The 15,653-nt window shown below is 39.3% G+C and overlaps 1 protein-coding gene across 1 annotated transcript; it reads right to left on the bottom strand.

The window, feature by feature from the left end:
• Nucleotides 1-13,581: 13,581 nt before the first annotated feature.
• Nucleotides 13,582-14,763, bottom strand: LOC107483508 (major allergen Pru ar 1). The gene is made up of 2 exons (XM_016104126.3): nt 14,493-14,763; nt 13,582-14,137 (listed from the first exon to the last, which is right to left on the bottom strand). Exons 1-2 carry the CDS (start codon nt 14,674-14,676, stop codon nt 13,839-13,841), a joined length of 483 nt encoding a protein of 160 aa, XP_015959612.1. The 5' UTR covers nt 14,677-14,763; the 3' UTR covers nt 13,582-13,838.
• Nucleotides 14,764-15,653: the final 890 nt, after the last annotated feature.

Below are 15,653 nucleotides of genomic sequence, written 5' to 3'. Positions count from 1 at the left end.
CAAGTAATACCTTACGTGAGTAAGGGTCGATCACACGAGGATTGATGGATTAAGCAATAGTTATTGAGTGATAAGCTTAGTTAGGCAAGCAAAAATTGGTTTTGAGATGTTCAAAAGGTTTAAGTTCGAACTTAGAATATCAAAAGGATAGACAAATAAATGAGTTGGGAATAAAAAGTTGAGAAAGCAGTTAAGGTTTTAGAGATATCTATTTTCTAGATTTATTTTTATCACTAACTAATTTAATCATGCAAGATATAATTTCATGGCAAACTATATGTGACTAGGCCCTAATTCCTTAGATCTTCCTAGTCTCCTTTAAAATTCATCAACTGCCAATTCCTTGGTCAATTAATTCCAATTAGAGGGTGATGATCAAATTCTAGTTTATATGCCAAAAGAATTCTAATTATCCAAAAATAAAGGGATTATATGTCACGTATCCCGTTAAATACAAACAATTAGAAATTCAGTATAATAAGTGTTCCGAGGGTTACCTGAAACGTGCAGCTCGGTCGTCTTTTAGAGAGGCCCGAGGTGGGGGAATTGATGACCCGAGCTTGATATGCTGAGTGGTTGGTAGTTGTACCTGCAATGACACTCCGATGCTTAAGTTAGCATGGGTCCAAGCAGATATTGAGTAGAATTAGAGTATGAGTTATACCTGGGTGTTCCAGTGTATTTATAGTAGCTGGCCGTGATCTTCCCTGGATAAGATATTCTTATCTTATCTTATCTTTTTGGGAGTTTTATCTCTATTTTTGCGGAACCGCCTTCCCTAGGCCTTTTCGGCCTTTAGGTTTTGGGCTTCGTTCCTTTTGATGGGCCTTCTTAGCTTTGTTGTCCGAGGTCCGACCTTAGGCGTGGGCCTTGGGACGAAGTCGGACCTTTCATGGATTTGGCCGAGTTGGAGGAGCCCGGTCAGGGTATGAACAATAAGTTTTCAAGCTGTTGTTCAAGTAAAGAACTTTTCCAATTTTTACAAGAACTCAATTAGAACATGTGTCATACTTCCGTTCCACCCAATATTCATTAAATTAAGAGCGAAAACAATTATTGAAATATAAATTAAAACATGAATTAAATTAGAAAGATCAAACGAATAAATCCATACAAATAGACAGAGCTCCTAATCTTAACAATGAAGGATTAGTTGCTCATGGTTCAGAGAAGAAAAATGAGGGTTCTGGTAACAATACGGTACCTGTCTAAATGTACCGAGTTTCTATTTATTACTAATCCTAATAGGTTTTAAAATCAAAAATAAAAGATAATATCTTTTCCTAAAAGATAAGATTTGAATTTAAATTCGAATTAATTAACAGATCTTCAGTTTATGGGTGGAGACCACTTGATTTGTCCATTCTGCAGCTTCTAATATGTGTTTTCTGGGCTGAAAACTGGGTCAAAAACAGCCCAGAAATCGTAACCAGCATTTTCTGAATTATTGCAGATCGCGCATGTGACGCGTCCGCGTCACCCACGCGTTCGCGTCATTTGTGCAGATTCCAGTCCACGCGTTCGCGTCAGGCACGCGATCGCGTCATTGCAATTTCTCCATTCCGCGCGGTCACGTGAGCCATGCGTCCGCGTCGGTCTTCGCTAGTCATCTCTTTGGTTTCTTCTTTTTCTCTGCAGAAACTTTATCAAATCCCTCCGAATACTACCTAAAATAAATAAAATTGCACAAAACTCAAAATAGCATCCATAGTGGCTAAAATATAATTAATTCTTAATTAAACTCAACAAATTAGATGCAAATTCACTAGGAAAAGATAGACAAGATGCTCACGTATCAAACCCTAAACCTCCATCTGCTTTAGCTATACATAGTTTATTCCATGCAACTCAATGAACCTTTTGATGACCTTGTCGGCTACCCCAATAGAACCTACTAACCATATCCTCCAAGTGATTACATAAACTCGTGGGAAGTTTGAAGCAACTCATGATATAAGAGGGAATGGACTGTACGACCGATTTAATCAAAAAAATTTTTCCAACCTTTGATAGAGCATTCTCTTTCCAACCTTTTAGCTTCACCCAGACTCTACCTTGGATAAAATCAAATACTTATTTCTTAGAGCAACCCACTACTGTAGGAAGTCCCAGGTATTTAGAGTAATGTTCGACAGCCTTAATGTTCAACCAATCTTGGATAAGCGTTTGTCTGGGAGGAGGTATATTTTGGCTAAACAAAATCTCTGATTCTCCAAGTTGACCCTCTGACCTAAAGCCAATTGGTAGAACGTGAGAATTTTCATCATGGTAGCAATGTTGTGATCAGTGGATTGTAAGAAAAGTATGTTGTCATCCGTAGAGAACAAATGTGTGATCTCTGGCGCAATCCTGGCTATTTTGATCCCACAAATTGTGTTTCTCTCTTGGGCTCATCGTAAAAGTCCTAAAAATACTTCTGCATAAAGAATAAAGAGATATGGGAAGAGGAGATCGCCTTACTGAATATCTCGGGTTGACCTGACTCAAGACTGATAGGAGGAAAGGCCATTCAATTCGGTCATACGCCTTTGCCATGTCAAGTTTGAGTGTCATATAGCCTTTATTTCTATACTTCTTCTTCCTAATGTAATGAAAAGCCTCAAAAGCCACTAAGTCATTATCTGTAATTAGCTTGCCTGGGACAAAAGCACTTTAAAGTTCCCTTACTATCTTAGGAAGAATTGTCTTTGTAACAATCTTAAACAAAACATTACATAGCGTAATAAGTCTAAACTGCTTAGTGTGGTTAGGCTCCTTTACCTTTGAGATAAGACAAATAAAAGTCTTGTTTGTGACAAAAGGGTCTCCTTTGTTGTTCAGGATATCTAACACCCAATTAGTTGTGCTGGCACCCATAATGCTCCACATTTTCTAATAAAAGAGGGTCGACATTCCATCCAAACTTGGGGCTTTTGTTGGGTGCTTTTGAACTAATGCTATGTTAACTTCTTCATGGGTGAGGTTGAAGTATTGCCAGTCTATTATTCGTTATACAATCATGCACCATCTCTGTGACCTGGTCAATACTTTGAATTGCCTCCCGCCGAAAAAGATCCTGAAAAAAATTGACTATGACTCCCTCAATTTTTTGTTCTTCTCTATGAACGATCCCAGCTTCATCTGTTATTTGAGTAATTTGATTTCTATCCCTCTTTTGAGAGGCCTTGTGGTGAAAAAATCTGGTATTACGATCCCTGACCTTGAGTCAAGTTGCTCTAGAGCATTATGCGCACCAAACCTCTTCCTATTTTAAGAGTTCATCAAACTGCAATTGGGTCTGCCGTATAGCCTTCAACACTTGTTCATTTTGTATAGAAGTTTGCGAGTGCTCCAACTTTTTTTGTTTATCTTTTATAGCTATAGATATAATTCCCAAATTCTGTTAGCCCCCACTCGTCAAGACATTTGCCACAATTCTACAAGTATTGTATAATATTTTTCCTACCTGGTATCCATGTCATGTGACCATTTCTTCACATTCAGTCTTGCTAAGCTAGGCTTCCTCAAAACAAAAAAGGTGAGGTCGATTCTTTTGATGTCATTTATCTTTAGTATCAAGTAAAATTGGACACTGATCAGACCTGTACCATTGTAGGTGTTGTATGACTACATCAGGAAAAGCATCCTTTCAATCAATATTAGCTATAGTCTAGTCGAGTTGCTCTTGGATGTTGAGGTCACCCACTTGATTGTTTAACCAAGTAAATGCATGGCCAGCAAAGCCCAGATCCAGCAGGTTATTTTATTGGACGGACTCACGGAACCCTATAGTCTGAGTATATGTCATTAGTAGGTCCCTTGTTTGTCACGTTGCTCCAAAACCTTATTAAAATTACCAAAAATCATCCAAGGCATGTGATTAGAATAATCGAGTGATTTGAGTAGCTTCCAAGACCTTTGCTTATTCGTCACTTCGGGACAACCATAAAATCCGGTAGTCCACCAAAGATGGTTGTTGCTTTTTCCCCGGATAATCAGATCAATATGATTGGAAGATATAGATTGGATTTCCACAATAATCGCACTATCCCAAAGAACCGCTATACTCTCAAATCAGCCTCTACCCTCTCCAAAACAATCTACTCCTACTACGTTATTTAACTGTCCTCGCAATCATAAATGATTGATCACATTAGCTTTCCTTTGAGTTTCTACAAGGAAGACGAGGATGGGAGCTTGTTGACTAATGGGTTGTTTAAAGCTCTAACTACCCATGAGTTCCCAAGTTCACGTCAGTTTTAACTTAGTAGTTTCATGGCTCTAGGCATGGCTGCCCCGTAGCCTCTGTCTTTGAGTTGTGTGATCCTGAATGCTGTCTTTTTACTCGGGCAGCCCCATCTGCTAACTCCATAAAATGGTTATCCTTATTATTTCTCTTTCCATGTGATTCCAGCTGACCCCCCCTAACTGCCCTTCTTTAGTGTACATCTCTCTAGCCATTTGCTTCCATTTTAGGGGAGTATTTTCTAGTGTCACTAGTGACACCTTATGTAGGACCATCATTGCAACTCCGTCATTAACAATATGTGCTTGATCATTAACAATATATGCTGACTACACCTATTCATGGGTTGGATGTAATATTGGGATTTGTTCGAGGTCTGAGGAAGCAGTTGCCCATACTTTCTATTTTGTCTGAGGTAATGCCGAATTTGGTGTTGTAGTAGAATTGCTCGTTGAGAGATTGACTAGTTTAGCAAGGAGTTTCTCATGTCTCCTTGCTGCTTCATTCCTTCACTTAAAGTTTTCCTCACATAAATTGCTCTCGCAATCCTGTGTAGTATCCTCCGCCTGAATTCTCCTTCCCGTAATATTAGCACGAAGCCATATACTCCACTCACGTGATTGTATAGAATTCAATTCATCTGTTTCGGTAGAACCATCACAATTGGTGTCATCATGTCCAATATGACTGTAAAAGTAACAAAAAGTTGACAATCTTTCATATTTGAAATCAACCCACATAATTATGCCTTGATGGCTACCGATATGTGTGCCCACCAAGAATGGTTTATCAATTCGCATCCTAACCTTGGCCTTAATGAAATTTCCAAATATGTTGCCTCCATCATAGAGGTAGCAATCAAGAACATCTTTAAGTAAAGTTGCCAGTTTTCGGCCCAATTTGTCAGTCTTATAGTGTTTCGGCAAGCTCCACATTTGCACATGAACATTAGCAATAGAGAAATCCATATGTCGTGGGTTAAGGTTTCTCTCCCACTTTCCAACGAGTAGCCATGAATTTTTGAAAATCTAGAGACTTTTTTTAAGGATATTGTTCATACCTTGGGTCAAGTTGTCCGACCCGGGATGTTCTACAGACAAAGCGACCGACCTCTTCAGGTCAGGACAATCTGACCTCTTCTCAAAGAGCTCGGCCAAGTCACGAGAAAGCCCAAACAAAGGGCTCAAATAGAGGAACACGCCCCAGATCCTAAGGCAGCCCAAGCCTACAAGAGAAGGGCAGTTCCCTTGAAGATAAGATGGCCTTACTTGAAGATAAGATAAAGATAAGATAATATAACTAACTTATCTTATCCACAGAAGGCCACATCTCACCATTATAAATACACTAGAGCACCCAGGTATAACTCATACTCTGATTCTACTCAATACCTGCTTAATACCCTTGCTAACTTAAGCATCGGAGTCCCTTGCAGGTACCCCCCACCCTTCGGTGACAAGGGATCAGCAGCATTCTCAGTTCCACAAGTCGGACACACCAGCTTCGGCCGCTATACATCTGCTGAACACGTCAGCTCCGACCAGCACAGAAGATCTCGTCCGAGATCGACCTACAGTTTCAGGTAACCCTCGAAACATTGGCGCCGTTGCCGGGGAACTTGGAAGTCATCCTACTACCATGGCGGACAACCATGACAACGACCACGATTCAGATCTAGAGGATAAAACGCCGCACAAAAACGCGGACACTACACCAAAGGATACTCCTCAACTTAACAACGAAAAGGATTCTCCAAATGCGGGAGCCATGGAGGCGCTTCAAGACCGTTTAAAGCAACTGAAAGAAGAAAGCCCTACATCAACGAGAGGCTGAGAAAGACCTACAAAGGGAGATAAAGCGACGCCGGGAATTGGAGGACAAACTCTTAAAACTCGAAGCCGATCTCAAGGCCAAAGCTAATCGATCCTCTCATGAGGATAGCTCCTGCAAGGACCAAGATCCATTCACCAAAGAGATCATGAAAGCTAAAGGTCCCAAAGGACTTCAAAGCTCCAGACATGACCCCGTACGATGGCACATCAGATCCAAGCCATCATCTTAGCAATTTCAGAAGCAGGATGTATTTCACGGAGGCCTTAGATGCAATCCGTTATTCTCCATCCAGAAGGACAAAGCCAAACACGCACCGAGCCTATTAGGGATCAAGCAAGGAGATCGAGAGAGCCTTCGCAACAACATAGAAAGATTCAACAAAACATGTATGGGCATACAAAGTCTGCCAACAGAAGCAGCTCTCAGGGGCCTCATCAATGGTCTACGAGAAGGACCTTTTAGCCACTCAATATCCAGGAAGCACCCAAACATCTCTAAACGAGGTACAAGAACGAGCAGAGAAGTACATCAACATGGAGGAAAACTCTCGACTAGGAGAGATCTCAAAAATTGAACATTCCTACTCCTCTCGGGATAAGGATAATGAGTCCAAGAAAAAAGAAGATCAACATGGAGAGAAGCCTAAAAAATACCACAATTACACCCCCCTTCGGGTGTCTGTTGTGGATGTCTACCGAGAAATATGCAACACTGAGAAGATCCCATCAACTCGCCCAATCAAAAACAAAAGAGGTCGGACGCGTTGAAAGTCCACCTCACACCAAAGAAGTCGGACGCGTTGAAGGTCCACCTCACACCAAAGAGGTCGGATGCGTTGAAGGTCCACCTCACACCAAAGAGGTCGGACAAAGTTGAAGGTCCACCTCACACCAAAGTGGTCAGAAAGTTGAAGGTCCACCTCACACCAAAGAGGTCGGACGAGTTGAAGGTCCACCTCACACCAAAGAGGTCAGACAAAGTTGAAGGTCCATCTCACACCAAAGTGGTCGAACAAGTTGAAAGTCAACCTCACACCAAAGAGGTCGGACAAGTCGAACGTCTCACACCAAAGAGGTCGAATGAGTTGAACGTCCACCTCACACCCCTGAGAGACATGTTCATGGAGGATTCGCAGGAGGAAGGATCTCTAAATCATCTCGCGAAGGACACCTCAAAGAGGTATATTAAGGAAGGGAGAGAGGTTTGAATAGGATTACGGGGTGCAAACAAGCCTTCCGAGATTACAAAAATTCTTGGGGCAACCACCCATTCTTACCCGACCAAGGGAAAGTGAAAAGCTCATATTATACCTCGTAGTAGGAAGTCGGGCAATAGCCTCATCACCAGTTAAAGAAGACAAAAGTGGGCAACAACTCGTCTACTTCATTATCAAGGCTCTACAAGGGGCCGAACTAAACTATCAAAAGATAGAAAAGTTCGCCTACGCCCTCACATTCTCTTCTCGACAACTCTGCTCATATTTTCAAGCTCACACTATTAGAGTTCGGACCAACCAGCCCATAAAAGGCACCCTACAGAAAACAGACTTAGCTGGAAGAATCCTACAGTGGGCAATTGAGTTATTTGAATTTGATCTTCGACATGAACCTCGGACAGCCATCAAATTACAGTATCTGGCCAACTTCATTACAGAGTACACTGACACCCCGGGAACTCCTACAAAATGAAAACTCTACAAGGACGACTCTCCAAACAAAACCGGGAGTGGTGCAGGTGTAATTATAGAAAGCGATCAGGGAAGCCAAATCAAGCTAAATAACCAAGCTGAATACGAGGCACTATTGGCTGGTTTAAGGCTAGCTAAGAAGATAGGAGCTTACCGTGTCCAGTGATTCACAAGTAGTCACCTCAAAAATAGAAGGGAGCAACCAAGCTGAGGATCCCACCATGAAAAAATAGCCCGGACAATTCGGGGGACCCTGGACAAAACCAGAGAACAGCCCGGACAATTCGGGAGACCCTGGACAAAAACAAAAAACAGCTCGAACAATTCAGGGAATATGAAGTCTGACACATACCTCGGGAGCAGAATGCCGGAGCTGATGCACTTTCAAAATCAGCCAACACCAAACCAGGGGGCAATAATAGAAGCTTCATCCAGGCTACATTATAAGACCACAACAAGGAAGGAAAACAAACCATCTCCTTAGAGTCTGGCGACACCAGCTTATAATCCTCCTCCTCATCCCTATCCCTACAAATTCTACGAAACCTCCTAAGTCGCACACAGTACTCAGGGTCAGCCACAGTAACACGCATTAAAACTATGGAATCCAGTCAATCAGACATGCCGTCCGGGATCTTAGTAGACATCTCAGCAATATTTTTTCAAGAAGACATAGGTCAACCATGGGGTTATTACCAAACAACTCAGACAAATAAGGAAACAACTCATACAATAACAGCAAAACATCAGATGTCAGATACAGCAGTAAAAGAGAAACTCCAGGACTCACACGAAAGTCCAGGGGCACCTTTTGGAGGCAACAACAGGGCAAGAACATAGAGAAGAGAAGCCGACAATCTATACCCAAACAGTCCGAACACCTCTCAGACAAAAGGTTAAAACAAAAGCTAGAACTTTTATACAAAAGGAGTCAGGCAACGATGAAAAGAAACAGGAACAGCAACAAAACACTAAAAGCCCACATTCTTCTCAAAGGTGAATGACAAAAGAAAAGTCATAACAAACGATCAAAGACGAAAGCTTTTTGCAGAATGAACCAAAGTTCTTCAGAGTAAAAACCCAACTACAAAGTCAAAGCTTTACATCAAAAACATAGCCACACCAGAAGAGCTCCAACAAGTCCTATGGACATATCGGACAACTCCACACTCCACTACAAAGGAATCACCTTTCCAATTAGCTTACAGAATGGAGGCAATGATCCCAGTGGAGGTCGAAGAAGGATCGCCCAGACTGATCCACAACAGTGAAGAGGCCAACTCCCAACTTCAAAAGGAAGAACTCGACCTACTTCCAAAAATCTGAGAAAGAGATCGGACCAAGGAAGAGGTGTTAAAATGTCAAATGGCTTCAAGATACAATCGGAAGGTAACCTAGAAACGACGATCTCATCCTAATCTGAAATGACATCAAAATAGGTCGGTCAGGAGAAGAGAAGCTAGCAGCCAACTGGAAAGGATCATACCAAGTTGTTCAGAAAAACTGGGGAAAGGTTACTACAAAGTGTCCAACCTCGAGGGGCAAGAGCTACCAAGGTCATGGCCTGCCTGCAAAGGGCGCCAGGCCGAGATCCAAAAAGATTGCCCGACCTAGAAAGGTAAGTACTAACATGTACACACTCTTATCTTTATTTTATTAAAAATTGCAGATTCCCTAAAAAGTTTCCTACCAAGATGCCCGACTACGGCAGGTCGGCAAGGTGAACACCAGATTCACCGCCCGATCACGACAAAGTCGGCAAGATAAAAACCAAATTCATCGTCCGATTACAAAGCGACAAGTCGGCAAGGTGAAAACCAACTTCACCACCCGACCACGATGAAAATCGAAGTCATCGTTTGATTTTGACAAAGGTCGACAAAGTGAAAACCAAAATTCACTGCTCTACAAACTCCCAAGACGCATTAATCTGAAGCATTCATCGTCCGATTATAAAGCAACAGATCGACAGAAAGTGAAGAATAGATTCACTGTATGATCCGATAGGAATGATCGTCCGACAAAGGTGAAAACGCAATTTACCTAAAGGACAATCAAACAGGGACAGAAACCGCCATCTACAAATCGGCAAAGATGAACACAGAATAATGCAAGAAGTTATCGAAAGTGATCCCAAAAAGAACCTGACGAGGTCTTATGGATTGCTATATAATAACTTAAAAATACTGGCCGACACTAAAAAGTCGGACCAAGTCAACCCAAGTTATCAGCAAATCCCTGGAAAGAGGTCTGGCCAACCCTATTAAAGAGGAATTGCTATAACTTAGAAGAGATCGATCTAACGAAGTCGGTTTCCTACAAAACAAATTATAAAAGTAATCCCTGAAAGAGACCTAACAAAGGTCCAAGAAGGAGGATTACAAAAATAACTTAGAAGAGATCGACCTAACGAAGTCGGTTACCTACAAAACAAGTTATAAAAGTAATCCCTGAAAGAGACCTGAACAAGGTCCAAGAAAGAGGATTACAGAAATAACTAAGGAGAGCCCGACATGACAAAGTCGGCCCAAACGACAAAAGAGTTATAAAAGTAATCCTTGAAAGAGACCTGAACAAGGTCCAAGAAAGAGGATTACAGAAATAACTCAAGAGAGAGCCCCGACACGACGAAAGTCGGCCCACAACACAAAAGTTATAAAAGTAATCCCTGAAAGAGACCTGAACAAGGTCCAAGAAAGAGGATTACAGAAATAACTTGGAAAGCTACAGATTGGACCGACAAGAAGAAGTCGGACCAACGAAAGCTACAGCTTGGACCGACAAGAAGAAGTTGGACCAACAAAAGCTACAGATTGGACCGACAAGAAGAAATCGGACCAACGAAAGCTAAGATTGGACCAACAAGAAGAAGTCGGACCAACAAAAGCTACAGATTGGACCGACAAGAGGAAGTCGGACCAACAAAAGCTACAGCTTGGACCGACAAGGAGAAGTCGAACCAACAAAAGCTAAAGAAGGATCGACATGAGAAGTCGGACAAACGAAAAACGTGCGCTAAAACGGACATAGCTCCGCCCAAAAAAACCACGGCTCCACGACAAGGCTATCAAAATTGTTCAGACTGACTAAAAAGAGTTCTACAAGAACACTAAAAAGTCGTCAGACAAGTTAGCCCCAAGGACCACCTCGACCAAGCAGAAAGTGGACAAAACCAGGAGTGATCAAAAGAGGTCGGACAACAAAGTACCGACACTCTATAAAGATCCACAAAGGGGACAAAGACATCTCGCAACGGCCAGAGGAAGGCAAGAAATGCTTTGCTAAAAAGTACGAAGTCTTGAAAAAAGTCACTACTTAAAAGGCAAAAGCACAAATCAAAACGGCGCTAAAAAGTCATCCAAATAGACTATAAAAAGGTTCTCCCATCGGAACACTACCTAAAAAGTTGTTGGATTATGACTAAAAAGCCCGAGCAGTGAAGACAAACAAAGTCGGAAGAAGGCTGAAAAGACTTCTCAACAAAATAAAAAGAGCAATACCAGACTCGCACAAAGGAGAAACTACTCAAGATCGATCAAAGTCAAGATGCTTCAGCACGACTTCCTCAAAAAGATCGAAGCTCTGAAAGAACGATCTCACGAAAAGATCCGAACTCAAGCAGGGGCAGTCGTACAGGTCGATGTCAGCTAAGAAGAGGCACAAGTACGATCTCAAAAAAGAACAAGCCAAAAGGTTGGGAAACAACTTAAGGCTCAAATGTGCTTAGCCAAAAGGGATACAACTCCACTCAAAGAAGGCACAATCTCAAACTGGGCTACGAACGTCATCCGAGACTAAAAAAGGTTCTATATAAAGAACTCTAAAAAGTCATTGGACAAGTCACTAAAAGCCCGGATATCAAGCCGCAAGGATAACTTCGCCAAAGCAGAGGGTTGTCAACTCAAACTTAAAGCAAGGCGTGATTCAGAAGGCAAGGGTAGAAAACCCACACTACCGCTCAAAAGAGGTTGGACTGTGAAGTACCAAACCTCTAGAAAATCTGCAAAGATTGCAAAGCAATGAAGAAACAAGCCAGACAGATGCTTGAGCACGACTTCCAAAGAGATCGAAGCTATGAAAAGCATGATCTCACGGAAAGATCGACTCAAGCAGGGGCACTGTTCATACCCTGGGTCAAGTTGTCCGACCCGGGATGTTCTACAGACAAAGCGACCGACCTCTTCAGGTCAGGACAATCTGACCTCTTCTCAAAGAGCTCGGTCAAGTCACGAAAAAGCCCAAACAAAGGGCCCAAATAGAGGAACACGCCCCAGATCCTAAGGCAGCCCAAGCCTACAAGAGAAGGGCGGTTCCCTTGAAGATAAGATGACCTCACTTGAAGATAAGATAAAGATAAGATAAGATAACTAACTTATCTTATCCATAGGATGCCACATCTCACCATTATAAATACACTGGAGCACCCAGGTATAACTCATACTCTGATTCTACTCAATACCTGCTTAATACCCTTGCTAACTTAAGCATCGGAGTCCCTTGCAGGTACCCCCCACCCTTCGATGACAAGGAATCAACAGCATTCTCAGTTCCACAAGTCGGACACACCAGCTTCGGCAGCTATACACCTGCCGAACACGTCGGCTCCGACCAGTACAGAAGATCTCGTCCGGGATCGACCTACAGTTTCAGGTAACCCTCAGAACAGATATGATGATACGTACCATATATGATTCTTTGTCTAAAAAAAATTGGTAGAGTTTGGAATGAATTTCCTTCATGCGGAATCCTTTGGGTTTCCTTCAAATATTAGTCATAGCACTTTTTATCCAGCTAGGATTAATTGATTTGTCGGTGAGAAGTTTTTTCACAAGACTATACTTGCACATGTTAATATCCTCAGCTATGTCGGCTTCATCATATATAACCAGTGAGTCCTCATGAGTCTCGGTTTGCTCATGGACTGAAGAGTTGGATGCATATTGTACTAAATTATGCTGTAAATTTGTAAGTGTAAAAAGGTTGTTCTGAATTATCTGGTTATAATTTAATCGAGTCATGGTATCTAGTTGGATGAAAGTTGATGTAGATGTGGATTGCTCCATGACAGGAATGATGGTGCACCGCACAGTAACGAAAAAGAGCTACGTACGGCGATGTTAGCACAATTGATGATGAGACAACAGACTTGACGCTACTCACTTGGCAATATTGCTATTAAATTGGTGACAAAATAGAGAAAAACTAAAATATAGGATTTTGAGATGGTCACAATAAAACAATTATAATTCTTGAATATAATTGTCTATTAAATTGCATTTTTATTGATTAATTTAAAAGTTTTTTTTCAGAAATTTAAAGTAAAGATATGAGTGAGAGAGAAAAAAGTGAAAAAAGGTTTAATTGTTTTATATTTTTTAATTTTATTATTTTTTGACATGTGTAATAGTGGATTGAATGAATTAATTATTTTAAAATTGTCAATTTTATTAATGAATATGAAAAATAAAAGTTAACAATATAATTATATATAAATAAAAGTTAAACACCAAGAAAGCAGTTACAAAAGATAATCCTCTTTATAATAGATATAGATGGTCAACTTTTTAAAATTATGTAGCACTATTATTATGAATAATTCTAATATGATTATGTCATCGTAAATACAATGATTATAATATTTTAAAAAATATTACTAAAAATCGAAAGTAATATTTTTTTATTATTAAATAATATTTTTTAAAAAATATTACTTAAAAAATATTATTAAAATATAAAAAATATAAATTTAATTTTAATAACATTTACATAATCATTATAGCATAATTAATAAATTATACTAAAATTTACTTATTGTTATTTGATTATTTGATTGAAACATCCCAGCACCCTCAGAAATAGAACACCGTTAATCTAGATTCTGGAACCTAGATTATTCCGTTTTTTATTGTCAAGCATCAAAAGCTTGTTGATATCCTTTGATTTGATATTTATGACTTATGTGAATTGCAAGCATATTTCAGACTCTCTTACATTTACTATGAAACAGACCTAAGAGACTTATAGGGTTATTATTATTGATAATAATTAACTAGAAACTATACCTAATAATAATAATCTCTATAAATTAAAAAATCAAGCATAAACATGAGGATTTTGAAGAAGATATGCTTCCACAACTTTGTAAATGGCCAACACCCTCTCCTTCCCAATCTTAATTTCGTCTTGAGTGATCTCAACATCACCTTTAGTATAATACTTTGTTGTCATCTTATTAATGCTGCCACCATTTGGTGCTGCCTCAAACTTAGCCTCATAAGCAATTGATGCAAACTTGTCCTTCAATGCATCACCTTCTATTGCAGTGTAACTGTAAGTTAACGTCTCCTCGTTTATCTCATCAACCCTGTTCTTAACACTTTTCACTTCCCCACCTACAACAACAAAGTAATAAAATAAAATATAATTCAACTGAATATAATAAAATAATATATTTATGTATGAAATATATAAATTTTTACATAATTGTTTATTTTATTATTTTAAATGAATTAATTATTAAAAATTTGAACCAATTTGACCGTTTTATTAGTTGTTTTTAAAATCATGGACTGAACTATGACTAAAAAAAATCTTATGAGAATTCTTCTTAGAGACATATTAAATATAAAAGTATTTATATATTTACATAATAGCATAAACTTTTGGAAAGATTGATTATTAAGAAATGCTAATTAAATAGAAATTTAACCACTAAATATGTGATAAAGAGTAGTTAGGTATATATACCTTCAAGAAAGTTAATCTGCCTTATGCTTCCAGTGCCGCCGTCGCCGTGAATGAGCTGGATGCCGGCGACAGCCTGTGGCAGGAGTTTTGGAATGAGGTTGTGAGAATCAACCACCAAGGCCTTGAACAACCTCGTTGGAGAGATTGGAGATGTGTACTCATCATTGTCAGTATATACAACCATGTTATTTTAGTATAGAAATTAATTAAGAAGTGATAATATTATTAGGATACAAATGTGCTTTAAGAAGTGCTTGTTGGTGAATGAACTTGGGAAGCTTAGGGACAGTTATTTATAATGTCCAACAAGTTCATATAATAATTATCATACACTTACCCTCCCTTCTTGTAATCTTGTTTGTTTTTTTAATGTGCTAAATTGCTTAGGATGAAAAAGAAAGCTAGGAGGAGTACGATGATTTCAAGATATGATTTTATTTTAATAATTTAAGATAAAAAAATTACATTAAAATTGTAATTTTGTAGGGTCGGCAGAAAAGTGTGAAGCACTTTCTTGGTGCTTAGTGAATTTCTACCTTCTCTTTACCAACACGAAACTAGAGACTAAACTAAACAATGCACATAGTTGTTCAATAAATTATTTTTTCATGGTGAAATTCTTATTTAATTTGAGAAAAAGATAGGTTGGGCGTGTTTGACGGGGTTACAATAATATTTTTACTTTTTATTATGTCGTATAATATTATTGTTTAATAAAAAATATTATTCGTATATCTATATTCTAATATATATTTTATATTGATAATTGATTTTGGTAATCGATTTTAATGTACATGTAATATAATCATTTTTTAATTAGTTCTCACTTTCATGTCCATCCACAATGTGAAAGACTGAAAAATGAAGACAAACACAGAAATACAAGTCTTTGTGAATTTTAATTATATTTAATAAAAAAATAATATTTTTAGGATGCCGTTTATAGTAGTCATAAATATATTTAGGGATGACAACATACCTTCTATTTATAAGGACCTAATTTGATCTCATCTTACTCTATCAGGTAGGATTGTCAATTCAATTCGCAGCGGATAGAATAAGATACGGGGTAGAATTTTTGTGCAGGACGGGTAGGGTGCGGGTTGAGTCTCAATCCTATCTGACCAACTCGTACCTTGTATATGTATATGTTATATACTT

This window comes from Arachis duranensis, chromosome 4 (genome assembly GCF_000817695.3).
Source record: "Arachis duranensis cultivar V14167 chromosome 4, aradu.V14167.gnm2.J7QH, whole genome shotgun sequence".
Classification (NCBI taxonomy): Eukaryota; Viridiplantae; Streptophyta; class Magnoliopsida; order Fabales; family Fabaceae; genus Arachis; species Arachis duranensis.
Note: the sequence above shows the minus strand (reverse complement) of the source record. Positions and strands in the feature narration are given on the sequence as shown.

Bases quoted from the DNA above. Each gene is read 5' to 3' on its own strand.
- LOC107483508 (XM_016104126.3), bottom strand. From the start codon at position 14,676: ATGGTTGTATATACTGACAATGATGAGTACACATCTCCAATCTCTCCA. The intron at 14,138-14,492 runs GTATATATACCT...TTGTTGTTGTAG, and splicing joins GCAGATTAACTTTCTTGAAG to GTGGGGAAGTGAAAAGTGTT.